General features: G+C 36.0%; 1 protein-coding gene across 3 annotated transcripts; it reads right to left on the bottom strand.

Moving 5' to 3' along the window:
- Nucleotides 1-1,056: 1,056 nt before the first annotated feature.
- Nucleotides 1,057-13,704, bottom strand: LOC113114786 (periostin-like). Of its 3 annotated transcripts, none has more exons than XM_026281804.1 (21): nt 13,536-13,704; nt 12,744-12,842; nt 9,783-9,847; nt 9,522-9,679; nt 9,264-9,428; nt 9,022-9,168; nt 8,810-8,951; nt 6,880-7,092; nt 6,664-6,798; nt 5,696-5,844; nt 5,011-5,147; nt 4,797-4,927; nt 4,528-4,658; nt 3,757-3,859; nt 3,593-3,660; nt 3,278-3,323; nt 3,154-3,168; nt 2,869-3,060; nt 2,169-2,210; nt 2,064-2,084; nt 1,057-1,947 (listed from the first exon to the last, which is right to left on the bottom strand). In XM_026281804.1, the coding sequence occupies exons 1-21, from the start codon at nt 13,652-13,654 to the stop codon at nt 1,928-1,930; spliced, it is 2,298 nt and encodes a 765-aa protein (XP_026137589.1). In that variant the 5' UTR covers nt 13,655-13,704; the 3' UTR covers nt 1,057-1,927. The 3 variants fall into 3 exon arrangements, with proteins under 3 accessions (XP_026137589.1, XP_026137588.1, XP_026137590.1); XM_026281803.1 differs by having other exon boundaries at nt 1,057-1,950; XM_026281805.1 differs by lacking the exons at nt 1,057-1,947; nt 2,064-2,084; nt 2,169-2,210 and adding an exon at nt 2,243-2,605.
- Nucleotides 13,705-15,416: the final 1,712 nt, after the last annotated feature.

A 15,416-nucleotide genomic window follows, 5' to 3' on the forward strand; every position in this document is an offset into this window, starting at 1 on the left:
CATTCTGAAAAATATTCGCAGCCCTTTGCATTTTGGGCTGGCTGAGTGGCAGAGTGTGATAATTAGTTTTCTGGTCCAAACTACTACTAATGCAAAAAAATAAAAATAATAATAATAATAAAAATTATAATAATAATAATTATATATATATATATATATATATATATATATATATATATATATATATATATATATATATATATATATATATATATATATATATATATATATATATATATATATATATATATATATATATATATATATATATATATATATATATTTACATTATCTCCTAATATAAAATATGCATTTGTTTTTTTCTAATCAGCATTTATGTGATCAGCATTTCTTACAGTAACAAAACTGCATTCAGTGTTTTAACAGCATCAAGAAGAAAGATTAGCAGTATAGCTTAGACAGTGTTTCTTATATAGGATTTTCTTTAGATAACATTTGCTACATTCCATATTGACACCATATGTCTGTGTGTGACATGCTTAAACATATAAGTTATGTAAAAATTCTGCATTATACATGTGCCTTGACTTATCCCACATTACAGCGGCTGCATGAACTCACATGAATAGTGTGAATTTGTACCTCCGGGGGGTAAATTCACACTACATAAAAAAATAAACAATAAACTTGAGAAATGTACAAATACTGTAAATCTCTGAGAAATCAAGCAATAATCAAGTAATTTCAGATGGATGTATGGGCTTGAAATTCTTGAAAACCTATGCAAAATCAAACTTAAAAATATGGACTTTTTTGTGGCGACTGAGGTAAAATATGAATCCTTATATTGGAAATGGTATTTTTGAAATACCTTATTATGATAAACAGGACTTTTAAAGTATCTTAGCCTGCATCCAACATTTGCAAGATATTTTGCGTTGCAAATATATTTTTCACCTTGAAAACTGTTAGCTTACATAGTACTTGGCAAAAATAGTGCTTCAATACTAATAAAATGTTAACATTCAAAATATTTGTATTTTTAAAAAATGTAAATGTGTTAACATTATGTAACTTAAAAAAACTGACACACAATTCCATGTCTACAAGTTGAGTTTATTATGGAAATTGAAAAATAAATGCAAAGTAGCCAAAACTTGTTCATGTTGAATTAAATTTGAACTGGAAACATGAAAATTCAGTTTGACATAAAGCTTTGAACTTTCAAAGCATGCATTGTTCAGCACATATATGCACGGTTTATACAAATGGACACACTTACATACAGAACACCACAAAAAACACTAAAGAAGAACATTTAACCTCTACCCCACCAGAAAAGAAACATGAAAAAGATTTGAGATTTTAGAACAAAACAATGCTACACAATTTCTATCTTTATTTTAGATTTTACACCATCTAAACATGAGCACCATAAAATCATTCTCCATGCAATGGTAAACCTCAGAAAAATAAATTCATATTAGTGGTTTAAGGCAACTCTTCCCAATACCATGTATTTCATATAAACTCTTTTTTTTTTTGTTCGGATACCTTAAGTGTACCAGTACTCCACACGTGATGCATGCTTGTACAAAGGTTTCTGAATTGTTTGAACACAAAATCATCAGACAGCATCAGATGTTGTGTAATCAAGTCACATACATTTATGAACATGTGCTTTTTCAAACCACATTTTACAATAACAACAACAAAAGAGAACGCTTGAAATATTTACATACATATGGGGAATTTCATATTTCTGTTTGGACCAAATGTACTTGAACAAAATCATCTATTATTTGTGGTGCAACAAGAATGAGCAAAATCGAGATTGTTTTTCTTTTGCCTTAAACTCAACTCCAACATGGTAGGTTCTGAACCATTGCACAAGTAAATAAAGGAGGTATATGCTATACTCCTCAGGTCTTGTTTTCTACTTGGGTTCACTGCGCCTGGACTTGATTTAGGGTCTCCTCCGGGGAACTGCTAAAATAATATGAGAAAATGGGTTACCTCAAGTTTTTGCCCTCATTGATTGGCATGACATTGCTGCCATGCTGTCAAACAAGATGCTAATCACGGTTTAGTAAATTATCTACCTGGTTTTCGAGGCCTTCCCTCTGGAAACAGATTAACAAAAGACAAAGGTCAACAGTGTTGGGACGATTTAGATTGAGATAGCCTACCTAATGTCAGAATCTTACCTTCAATGAACTTTGTGATTTCTCCAGGATTCTCGCCAAAACCTAGCAGGAAAGAAGAAGAAATAATGAATGATACTCGCATGTATCTGATTATACACAAAGAACTAGAAAGAAAAGGAAAAAGGTGGAAATATTAGTGGTTGAGTGGGCCGGCTTCACTCCGTAGCCTATACCGTAGCTAAAAGAGATCCAAAAGGTAAAGAGTATCCCAAGAATATAAAAGAGAGAACAATAAATCAAAAGGTTTAGCTGTCTTTTACCAGTATCTTTAGCACAATAAAATGGCAAACTATATTCCGCTACCTGGAATATGACAAAAATCTATTGGAAAAAAGGTTGGAATGAGGAGCACAAAGTGGAGTTGACTGTTAGCGCTGGCGCTAGCATGCTAATAAAGTGTCACACTCTACCATAAAGCTCCATATCGGATTCAGGACCTGTTGATACAAAACATTAAGCAGGTGTCAATGATTATTAAATCCAGGTCCAGGAAAGGCTGGGTTCTGGCTTGAGCTACAACTGAACTGTTGAAAAATCACATGCTTTTCATAATTTTAAGTAGCATTATCACACATTTGGAGTATGACAGTATGAATAAAAGACAACACATATTTAATAAATATATAGCATACATTATAACACATATGTACACACACACACGCAAAGTGTTAATATTATGGGTGAGTTAAGTGCTGTTTACCTTCAATGACTGTGGTATGAGATGAATCCCCTTCGATGACTCTGGTAACCTTAGTCATGGTAGGATCTCCTTCGATTACCCTGGTGACCTTAGTGACTGAGGGCTTACCTTCAATCACACGGGTAACCTTTTTAATTTTTGTTGGGCCCTCAATAACCCGTGTCACCTTGGTGATGGTGGGCTCCCTATGGACTGCATATATAAAAAACAATCCTCATTAGACAGATGCAACAAATAAATAAAATAGCCCTCTCGTTAGTAATGAGCTGTATTGGTGTCAATTACCTGTGATGACTCTTTCTAAAGGGAAAAAAATCAAACATGATTATGTCAGATCTAATGAAAACTAAAATTTTTGAGAAAAGAAAAAAGATTGCATTGACATGAAACCAGTTTTTGATATACATACTTATGAATGTCAGAGGGATCTCCTGATATCTGTATCCAGAGACAAACTACAAAAGAATATACAGACATGTATATATCCAGTCTATTTCTATGTTTAGGCATGTCCGTAAAATTACATAAAGAGAAAAATATGACATTTGGATTACACTGCATATCTGCTCTGTGAGATCGCATCGAGGCATGAAGCTTGCATTTGGTTGCACATAATCAAGTTAAGCCCATACCTTCAGGGCAACAGAGTCCTCTAAACAGCCCTTTATGTGAACTACTTCATGCTTATGACATGGTTTTGAAGGAGCATGCTGCAATTCAATACCTTAATCTGGATGTATCGGATGATCCTTCTCAGGAGTGAAAGGAGGTCCTGGTTCCCAACCGGTATATCTTTAAAATAGAGCACAGTTCTTAAACCTGGATCTGATTTGAAAAGGAAAAAAAAAGGCCACTGCAAAAGTAGAGGCATAATTTCATAACCCTCACCCTCAGGGTACAGAAGAGTCCTAACAAAATGAACGACTCCATTTGTGGTCATTTGATCAGAATCAGGAACTTTCACAGTGTTGACCAGCATGCTCCCATTTGCCTACAAATTGTAAAGAAATACATTTTAATAAATAAATAAAACATGAAATATTAAATTATGCTTTTTATTTTTTCACTTTTTAAAAATTTGAACAAAATATAAAATAATAACTATTAAAAAACAAAAAGCACTGAAATAAATAAAAAATGTTGTATATTTTACATATGAAAAAAAATATATAAATAAAAAACACCACTGTAATATTTTATTACCACCAGTTCTGTAATATTTATTTTATTTCTTCATATTTTATTTTAATAAATAATTAATTTATAAATTAAATTAAATTAAATTAAATTAAATAAAAAATAAAAAAAAATGTAAAGAGATAATACAGGTTCTTGTTATATTTAGGAGTTGTACCTATCTGATCTGAATAGCATTCATTTTATTTTTAAAAAAATTATTTATTGGTGTAAGCTAATGTATTCAGTCACATTAAATAATGACCGATTTGATTAGTTAGGTTAGTTTACATAGTTTACAATATTAACTTACAACAACAGATAGCATTTTTATTTGATCAAAGAAAATGTTTTGTCACCTTTACAATCTAAAGTTACTGTATATTAAGGTAATAACATCAATCAATAAATAAATACATAAAAACTATAACCATAAAGAACATGTTATGACTGGAAATTAATTTCAGATTGCTTGATACTTACAAACAACACCTTCAAATTGCTGCCCTGGAGAGTTTTCAGGAGGTTAGTGACCCCAGTCTCCAAGCCTCCTCCGATGAAGATGCCGTTACTGAAGTGATAGAGCAGGATTGCTCTGAGGGCGTTAATGTCACCTGATCACAGAGAAGAGATGCTGTCACATCCTGTAGCCTCTGTCTCTCATCTTTAATCTCATTAATCCTGAATAAAACACAGCTAAACAGTCATTCTAGATGCAGTGTGCCTTGAAAATGACATGTATAAGGACTCACTCTTCAAAAGAGTCAAGTCTCTCTCACTGAGCCCTGCAAAAGCTTCATCTGTGGGAGCAAAAAGTGTGTAATCTCCTTCCTGTTTGAGCAGATCAGTCAGGCCAGCTGTCTCCATCAGAGACAAAAAGATCCTGCAGCAATGAAATGATACAGTCAAGACAAGAACGAGAAACTGATCTTCACTTTGACTGTGCAAACATGTCATTTATCTTACTTGAAGCCTCCGTTTTTCAACAGAAGTTGGTACATGCTTGAATCTGCTGGTGTGATCAGGGTCTTCATGAGATGGAGGGCGCCGTTACTTCCTTCTTTGCTTCCACGGATCAAGCAGGAATTCTCAATGCAGACAGCCTGCGTAGTCAAAATATTACGAGACAGTTCACTTCCTCTGACTTTACTAATGGCAACTGTTTCAGCTATTTATGACTGAGATTATCAAACCTTTAAAAGTATTTACATTTTATTAGCTGACACTGGAAAAGTGACTATTTTCTATGTATTATTTACAATATATTTTGAATTATAAGCAAAGGGCAAATATCTGATGAACAAATATTTAAAACACATTTCTATAAATATCATTTTAAATAAATATTATGTAGTAGCCGTCTCATAAAAATACTTATATATGCTTATATACTTAAATATATATACACACATACAAGCAGTAATATGTATGATTAAATAAACCATTTAATTCATTCATTCATCATTAAATTAATTAATTGTTTTCAATGAATATATATATATATATATATATATATATATATATATATATATATATATATATATATATATATATATATATATATATATATATATATATATATATATAAATTACCATACAGATTTTTACAAAATATAAGTAAATCAAGAAGGACATATAAAACAACACTGACTGTGCGGTAAACGAAGACTCTGAGAAATTTTCCTGCAAGTGTTTCCAGGCGCTGACCATTGTACAGCTGACTCAGCACAATCTTGCTCTTCAGGATGTGGTTTTCCAGAATGATCTTCAGGAAGCTCTGGTCCATGGACATCACCTCATCTAGATTGCAGAAGGAAAAAAGGTTTGCACTAAAAAACTAAATTGTCACAACATTTGTAACGCGTTACTACAGTATGTAACTCTGATTTAGTGTGATTAGAAAAACCGAGCAACCTTACAGACTAAAACATTCACATTACCAAAGAGGCTTATACCGCAGAAACAGAATATGTTTTAAACTGCAACAAGTAAAAACTTGGCCGGCCTTTAGCAGAGAGCAGTTTTATGGAATGTGCATTCCCAGACAGGACTTTTCGTTATTGTAACCCCAGGCATTGTCCCTTTCCCCCCATGCAGCCTAGTAAAATGAACACTTTACCCTGAAAGTATAATGTGATGAATGTGTTCACCTGTCATTAGCCACAAATGATCTACAAACTTGTGATGATGAGGTGAAAGATCTAGCCTAGCCTCCTGTGAGGTCTGAAACCTTCTATTTGGGAGGTGGGATAACAGAAGCTTTCGCCTCCGGTTTCTTTCCCCATCTTTTCAGTGCCTGAAGCACGACGAGGCCCAGAGATTAACAGATACAGCTACCGTGTCAGCAAGCTGCCATTTTCCATACACATGCACGGTATGAATGATCTGTTTTTACACCTGCTTTCCCGTGAAGAATCAAAGTTATAGTTATGGGACTGCGGAGGTTAACAGAGGCATGCCACATCAGCAATTGAAAGAACACAGGCTTTGCTAAGGTAGAATTAAAACAGACAATGAAAGAGAAGAAACCAGCAGTTGTGTTAAGGTAAGGAGACTATGAGAGTTAGTCAAAGGGAGGTAGAAAGAGAGATTGGCATGTTTTCAGACTTGTCTGCTCACCGTTGAATGCTATGTCCAGTGGAGCCAGGAGCGTGTACTCAGTCTGGGGTCTCATAGCTGCAGACAAGCCCAGCTCTGTCAACATGTCACTGAAGGTGCCCTGAGATTTTCCAACCAACTCCATAACCTGCTTAGCTTTGAAGAAAAAAGCAAAATTCTAAAATTTAAAAAGCATGTTAGAATGATTTCTGAAGGATGGTAGGAGGTAAAGCTAACCAGAGTCGGGCATGAGGACTTGATCGATGAGGTGGATGACTCCATTGGAGGTGACGATGTCCTTCTTGAGTACCATCTTGATGCCGTTGACTGTGAGACTATCTCCATCGCAGCCAATCTCGATGTTGCTGCCCTCCAGGGTCTCATAAGATGTGCCGGCCATGATGGCCTCGGAGCACTGAACAGAGTTCAACAGATGGTAGTTGAAGAGAGCTGGAAGAGAAGAAACATTAGTCTCTGTCATCCAAGCACATCTGTTATTCCTCTTACACGCCTCTTGAGATATGAGGAAATCATGGAAAAATGACATTTGTTATTTTGTATTTATTTATTTTTTTATGTCTAGAACATATCACAAATGGGAATGAGTTGGATTTGCAAATGCATCATACAAAAATGCTAAATGACAGTTTTGCATATTTGGTATTTGCGTCAAATTAATTTGCATTAAATTACTTGGCGAGCATAGCTCCAGAAAGTTAAGGCATCGCATGTCGAAAAAAATATTTTTTCCTTGCTAGTTGATTACAGATGTCCTTCTAGAGAGCTTTTGACTGAATATAAATCTGTGTGGTGCAACATATATGATCAAATTTCTAATCTGATTTCCTGGAAGAGAATGTTTTTTATTTGAAATGCCTGTATCTACTAAGTTACGCACCAGCATATAGAAACAGTATCTTCAAAGCTAACATACATGGGGCTAAAGCCACAAAACTTTCATTTCATGACCTTTAAAATTTGTCTTTAAAATTTAATGGTTTATTTATATATTATGTAGATAGCATGTGAATGCTTGCATGTAATCCATTATGACACTGCATCTCCCATTCGTTTCCATAAGGGGTCCTTGGGAGCCTTTGGGTCCTCTCCTAGTGAGTCTCTCAGCAGCTCCAAGCCATTTGAATGCAAATGGAGCGCTCTGATCTCACGTCAAATTTCTGGCTAGGGACTAATAAGAGGTCTGAGATCCCATTGCCGCCAATTTTCACTGGATTGTAAAGCTAACAGCTGTTTCCTATCTATATGTTTTTGGCAAGACAAGGATGATGCTCTTTTCAGAAGGTCTTAGATCTTTCTCCTTTGGCCTTAAGATGAACATGCTGCTTTTACGGCTATATAATGCATTCTGGATCAATCTGGAAAACACAAGCCATTGTTTTCTCGCCATGTGCTGAATTTGATGGTATTACGTGTATATGCGGTGAATAGTTAACTGTACCAGGCATCAGTATCTAGGTTAAGCTTGGAGTTTTCCTTTTTCATTTCCCTTCGCTTAAGTAGCAGATCAAATATCTTTCCGCTTGGCACAACAGATTTGGCCATAATATTATTTTTATTAGTTTTATTTCAGTTTTCACTCGGGTAGTTAATATAACCCTTAATGTATTTTAGACAAACCTTATATTCATGAGAGTGGGCATTACGTAATTCTTTTACATGATCACCGGGAAAGCTAGTGTTTCCTAACTCCAAAGCAAACATCAACCACAGTATTTTGAAAATACTATAAGACATACCCATAAACTTTAATTCTGCTGCCAAAAACCTTCAGATTTGATCTCATCTCCAAGTGGCTCAACTGTAACCCTGTCTAAATCTCAATGTAGTCCCATAAGTGTGGTTATGGCACTGTTTGCCAACTGTCTGAGAATTCCAGGTCAACAGCTTGGGGTACAGCGGGCCCATCTGGTTTGAAAGGGGTTGAAATAACACTTGGCCTCACTCAGTTGACTCAGATCAACAAACACACCATGATGGAACCACCAGTCCCCTGATTTCCTGCACCTTTGTCTCATTAAATAAGAATAAAGCCTTTCTTTGTGCCAAGTCTGCCATCAATATGGGACTTAACGTTTCCCTTAAGCAACTTAAAGAACTCTGTTTGAGAATAGCACATTGGGCTTTACATCTTGGTGCTTAGTTTTACCTTGGAGGGATTTCTTGTCTTCCATAAGCCTATTCAGAACCTCTCTGTCTAGCTTGTCAAAGGCCTCATTGGTTGGGGCGAACAGGGTGAAGTGTCCCGGTTGACCCAGTTTCTCAATCAAACCGGATGCAGAGGCCACATTCTGGAGAAGAAATGGAGCATAAACAAATTGGTTCATTGGCTACAGGGTTCCAAGTCTCCTTAAGACTTACGCTCAAAGTACTCAGGTCGTCGTCCACTTCGATCACATCCTGAATAGTGTTGCCAACAGCCGTGATGACACGGTCAATGACGTGGACCACTCCATTGGTGGCCACCTGGTTGCCGTGAATGATCCTGGCACAGTTCACTGTGACAATCTGAATGAGAACCACATGTAAAATGAGTTCCTCATGGAGACGCAGACGCAAGTAACCTATAACGTAACCCTCCATTTCTCAAGATATCAACTTACCCCATTGGAGTAATGATTGATGAGCAGGTTCAAGTCGTTGTACATGGATGTGGGAGTCATTCCGTTCTTGAGGTCTTTGGTAAGCAGACGTTTGTTGACCATGTGATAGTGCAGAGCATTGTAAAGCTCAATATTAACATTGCTCACCAGAGCACTCCTTACCTCCTATAGGACAAAGAGCAAGCCAATGCAAAACAGTCAAGAAATTACTCAAATGTAAAATGTGTGCTGCAGAAGGAAGAAGGAATGAAATGCTACCGGATCGAGAAGATCCCAGGCATCATTACTGGGGGCAAAGAATGTGTACGACCCAGGGCCTTCGATCTCTTCCCGTAGCTTGGATATAGCAGAGTAGTCCTGGGTCGTTATGGCTTTGACCAAGCCAAGGGTGCCAAAAACATTGTCAATGGGAGCAACTGAAAGAAAAATGACACAGATTGGTTGTAGGATCAGCTTTACAATCTAAGTAATGCATTTTCCAATGTCTAACTGGCCAGTAGCAACTATTAAGAAACCAACCTGCAGGACAGCCGGTCATTCCATCCAGCTTCATGTAACCTGGGCAGCACTCATACAACACAGTCCTGGATGAAGAAGAAAGATAGAAAACAAGTAGAACATATGTTAAGCGAATACTAAATCTCAGATATATGACGCCATTTGAAAAAATACAATACCAGTGTTGTACAGGCTCAAATCCATTTTTTTCTTGGATGCCATTCGCTCATTGTTACAAGCTATCCCGGTTTTAATGATAACACAGTTCATGGTCCTGGACAGAGAGTCTGACCATATGGTAACCATTAACTGTCTTCGTACATAAACATGCTATGTGGTCCTGAGGTTTGAGCCGTATTCCACTATCATTATGTTGTCACAGAATTGCATTAATACTTTAAATGCCCTGAAGCTAAGCGCGGAGACCAGTTAGGTGGTTTGGTAAGGCTGAGGGGTATTTTTTGGATCCAGGATGCCTTTAAAGCAAATTTAGAACCCAGTGAAATGTTGGTTTGGAAGTTACAATGTACAATGGAAGGAAATGTTGAATCAGCAGTTTTCCAGTAATAAAGGGCACATTCTATGCCTTTTCTGTTTTCATTGAAAGCGGCTCTTTAAACCTTCCAACCAAGCTTGTAAATTTATTTCCATGCCCACACAAATTGAATCTCATGGATGAAAAGCCATTTTGTTCTTGGTAGAATGTAAGAAGCCAAAAATATAATAAAAAAATATATAATGTATTAAAATGTATACATTGAAAATTTTATTTAATAAACAATAATTAAATAATACATTATAAAACATTGAAATATGCATAACTGTCTAAATATAAATCTACCCGTGCATATCAAATTACTTTATTAGGCAGCATGTACATTTAAGACATAATGTTTTTGACTTGTGCAGACTTGATGTACTTTAGAACTTATTTTATTTTCCATTCTCCTTAGTGTGTGATAAAGCAGTTTCAAGTTCATATGCATCATAACAGGCTCTTAATATGAATAAAGGGTTCAGTAAAACTTCCCTAAGCTAATTATACCAACTATATAGCAGCTGTATTGTAGAGTTAATAAATAGCTTTTAATGGGAAACAGGTTTTTTTTATATGGTTTTCTGAGAAAACACCAGTGGAGAGTTAAAATCCGCTGAGAAGTTCTCAAAGCTGCTGATATTAAATGCACTCCAGAGTTACAGATGGACACTGAAGGCTAGTGGGCTGCCGCACTTGGAAATGTCCACACCAGCAAATCGGTTCCATGTGATGCAAGTTGCTGAATTCCCCAAACAGATAAAACAGCCTTCAAATCACCAAATGATAAACGACATCCAGTGCTGAGTTCTGTGGAACATTGGAAACTGACAAGTCTCTGAGATTGTGCAATCACGAGACTGTAAGAACCTAATTGGGATTTCAAAGTTGTCCTCTATGTGACCACTGTATAGAGGATCCAGAAGCAATAGTTTTAGATCATTTTTGGCCTCTGAGTCTTCTGTGGAAGAGAAGCACAGTGTAGGAGAAGGCGAGGGATGTCGATGAAGTCATTAGAATCTCGCTAGAACATGAGCTTCTAAAGAATCTCTCCCAAAAACAGTAGGAAAACATGACTCCTGTTGACCAGACAGTCTGAGGGAATACGGCTACATTAATCATAGGGGAGAAGGTCAGATTTTCCAATTTCACTGAAGTTCTCCCTATAGTGAGTCACCAGTTCAAAGTCTTCACAACATTACGCACATTCAAACCATTAGGATGGAGTTAAAACCATCCGATGGTGGAGATATCTAGCAAAATATATCTAGATAAGCTTTGTAGAACATTAAACCCAACATTTCAATTAAAATGGAGACTTCAAAAGTTAGTAATCTTCCCTCATCTGCACTTTTTGAGAAGCCATCAGTGATATCATTTTTTGTGCCAATCTTTGCAAGACATCTAGGACTGTCATACTCATCTCAATTATGCAGGCGAAACAAAGATTGCCAAACCGCTATGTAATGGTCTGAGAAGACACTCAGAGCAGAACAGTTCCTGGCTTTCTAATAATCAAAACTGCAAGGGAAGCTGAAAATCTAGAATATCACAGACAAGTCTGGATTTGAAAGTAAGGACATTTGAAACCCCTGGAGGTTACCTCCCAACGGTGGTAACCTCTTTACGTTGCCGTTTCCTCTCTTTTCCAACCACAGAAAAAGAATTTGAAACCGGAGGCATAACAAACTCTGCATGACTCAATGGTTGTGGTTGACCATGCTGTTCTCCATAAACCACCAGGTCATTACTAGAGCCTTCACACGAGGACTTTGCGCTCATCTTACTGCACATTGTTGATCTAGATGTTGCAATCTTTTTTTGTTGTTGTTGGTTTTTACATTTCACACATCATTAAGTTCACTTAGTTTTGCCAGAGCTTCCCGAAAAACAAAAGATCCTGCTGATATTTCCACTTTGTAGACAGCTGTGTATTTTTGCCTAAGGACAGAAATTTAAGTAAAGTTGTTTCAACAAAAGCCAAGCACTCCGGGGCGAGCTCTACTGCCTTCTTTAATCATCAGTGGCATGTCCTGACAATGTCAGTGGGTCTCACCATTTTATACCAATTAGGGTTCTGCAGTTCTCCGGTGGTTTATAAGAGTGGAGTGCTGTAGTAACACATTGAATTTGGTTGGTAGCAGTGAAGTAATTCTTTTTTTTTTTTATCCATTCTTTTTTTGGCAGCCAGGCTGCTGTAAATCTACTGTTGCTGTCAAATATTGTATTTTTAAAAGTCGTCTAAAGCATTGTAAATTCAACTATTAAGCTGCATTTGGAGCTCTGCTTAAGTAGGAAATCATATGTGTTGGAAATCTTCACGTACTCTTACCAGGTGGAACAGTGACCTTTCACCTTTGACCATTGGAGCAGAAGGAACTTTCCGGTGTCTGTCAAAGATACAGGATTTGTAATAGCTTCCATAAATCATAAAACATCATACTTACGCTTTCTTTCCACAGATGGCTCCTTGGTACCAATTACGGCAAGTGCTGAAGTATTTCTTCTTTGTCCCCACCACTTGCTGTAGAGCGCACATATTTGGTCTGCAGAAAGGTAAAGGTAAGACGGGACGAAATTAGTAAAGCTAAAACAGAGGAGTGCAATAGATGCACTTTGTGTGTGTGTGTGACAGCATGGTGCTTTTCTTTAAAACTGGGACTATAAGGTATAGACTGGATTAAATAAATATAAAATTAAAACAATGCACATTAATATACCTATTTCTTAAATATACCCATTAAATTATTATAAATGTATATATAAGTATACCCAAAGTAATATAATATTAACTTTAATATGCATATTAAAGTTTGTTTTACAAATAAATAAATAATACACAAAGTTCAATTTTGATAAAATTATTAGAAAATTACTATAATAAAATACAATTTCAAACAAAATATGAACAATTTAATTAAATAAAAATAAAGTAACATTATTAAAATTAAGATTATACAAATTATTTAAAAAACACAAATAACATTCTACCAGGTAGCCTAAATATATACTTTTAAATAAACTGTTTTATTCTTAATAGACTGTTCTATAATACACCAATTTTTTAATTTAAGTTTTAGTTTACTTATCTTGCACAAGGACAAAGAAAGTTTAAATAATACAATAATAACAACAGCGACATATGTACATTTTAAAGATATATATACAAAACCTAAATATAAATCATAATAACCGTTCTTATTTTAATGCTAATAAATAAATGTAACAATATCTCTTACCCTTCTTTCTTTGCTCGAATACGACTATGGGCAACTATCTTGTCATAAGCTGAGGAGTCTGCCTGGTCAAAGGCAGACAGCACAAAGAGCGCAAAAGTAGCTGTAAAGAGTAGCTTCATCCCTGCTTTCCCCACTGTGAGACTTCAGACCAAGAAATGGGCTCCAGCTGAAGGGGAGAGGGCTTTTATACTGTAGCTCGGCTCTCTGCAGCAGGAGAGACTGGCAAACCATCAGTGCACCAGCCTTTCCTGTGCGCCAGTGTGTCTTTATGATCTCACCTCTTAATACTGAATGAGCAAAACACAAAGAGTGGAGGATTCATTTAACAACAAGCTGGGGTGCGAGAAGGAAATCTTGTAGTTCCTAATGAATTAATAATAATATACAGGGGAGCTATTTTAGTCCATATTAGGAGTGGCATTGACCTTCACATTTTTTTTTTTTTTTTTGAAAACAGTTCTTCTTTACTAGTGATACTACAAAAATCTAAAGAAACATACAGTGCATGTTTATTTCCAGTCATAAACATACATCATCCTCTCGGTTCATCAGAGTTATGTTTTTTACGAAATTCTTTCATTTTTTTTTTTTTCAAGGAATATTGTTAGGTAAACCTGTAACTTAAATGGCAAGTGTTTCTGTGAAGTAAAACATTCCAAAAAACCAAAAGCAGCAGGATTAAAAGTATAAATCAATTTTACGTAACACTATAGCTTCACTCCAAGTATCCACATTTTGACACTAATATAAATCAAACCCTGAGTCATCTGATACAGCGGTCTCATCCAGAATCACGTCTCTGCGCTTGGCTCACTCTTGTGGCCAGATGCAAACATAACTATGAAAAGATGGTGGTATCTATAACAGCCTTTGGAACCTTTTGGATGCGTGGCTCCATCTCGTGGAAAACCTTTACAACAACAACAAAAAAGAAGATCACTCTGACTCTGACATAAAACTGTACTGACAGAATTTTTTTAGGGCGTCCAGTCTGAAGACATCCATCTTTCTTCCCGATGCCAGTTCTAAAGTGCACTTTGTAGGCCCTGGACTTAAAAAGAAAACAGATATTTTAAATATTATTTACAGTCAGTTATAAGACATAAGGGTGCAGTGGACTTTTCCAAACCCTCACTCCAGTGGTCGCCAAACATACTGGCATTCAAGGGCTTTTTTCTTATTACCTACTAACAATCAAACTGCAATGAAAGAGTGTTGCTTGACCTCACCCATACTAATAAACACTGACTCTGTCAAAACAAGATTTGGGTTATCTTTAAAAAAAAATACGAGATGTTTAAAAATGTCATATTCAATCTCACAGAAACATGTTTCTGAAGTCAAAGTGCGTACATGAGATGCATCTGGAAATAGCTCGCTCACTTTCTTCCCACTCTTTCTCTTTTCCCTCTCTTCTCTGTGGCTTTTATTCGTGCCGCAGTGTTGCATGCGATGCTGGCGAGCCGAGAGACATTGGTAGTAAATATCAGAACATGAACATAATCCGCTCAAGCTGCAGAGGGATTCTGCTGCAAACAGATGCGAAAGGAAAACACAGAAAAAAAAGAACAAAAAAGAAAACAGTAAGACGACATACACACACACACACACACACACACACACACACATATATATATATATATAGCTTTAACTGAAAACCATTAGTTTACCGGTAGACCTAAGAACTTTCTGGTCTTGGAACATTAGTTTATGATTATAAAAACATAAAAAGAATATTCCTTGAATAACATTAGGAAAAAGATTCACAGCAAATTTTTCATTGCTACCACAATTACCTCAAAGACAGGGAGCGACTCATTTCAAAAGAAACAGAATCTGAGAAACTATCTGCTGACAATTTATTCACTGCTAATTGAAAAC

This window comes from Carassius auratus, chromosome 15 (assembly GCF_003368295.1).
Source record: "Carassius auratus strain Wakin chromosome 15, ASM336829v1, whole genome shotgun sequence".
NCBI lineage: Eukaryota > Metazoa > Chordata > Actinopteri > Cypriniformes > Cyprinidae > Carassius > Carassius auratus.

Excerpts from the sequence above, each read along its gene's own strand:
- LOC113114786 (XM_026281803.1), bottom strand. The coding sequence starts at position 13,654 with ATGAAGCTACTCTTTACAGCTACTTTTGCGCTCTTTGTGCTGTCTGCC. Across the intron at positions 6,799-6,879 it reads AGTCCTCATGCCCGACTCTG|CTAAGCAGGTTATGGAGTTG; the intron begins GTTAGCTTTACC and ends TTTTCTTCAAAG. Across the intron at positions 3,661-3,756 it reads GACTCTTCTGTACCCTGAGG|ATATACCGGTTGGGAACCAG; the intron begins GTGAGGGTTATG and ends TCTATTTTAAAG.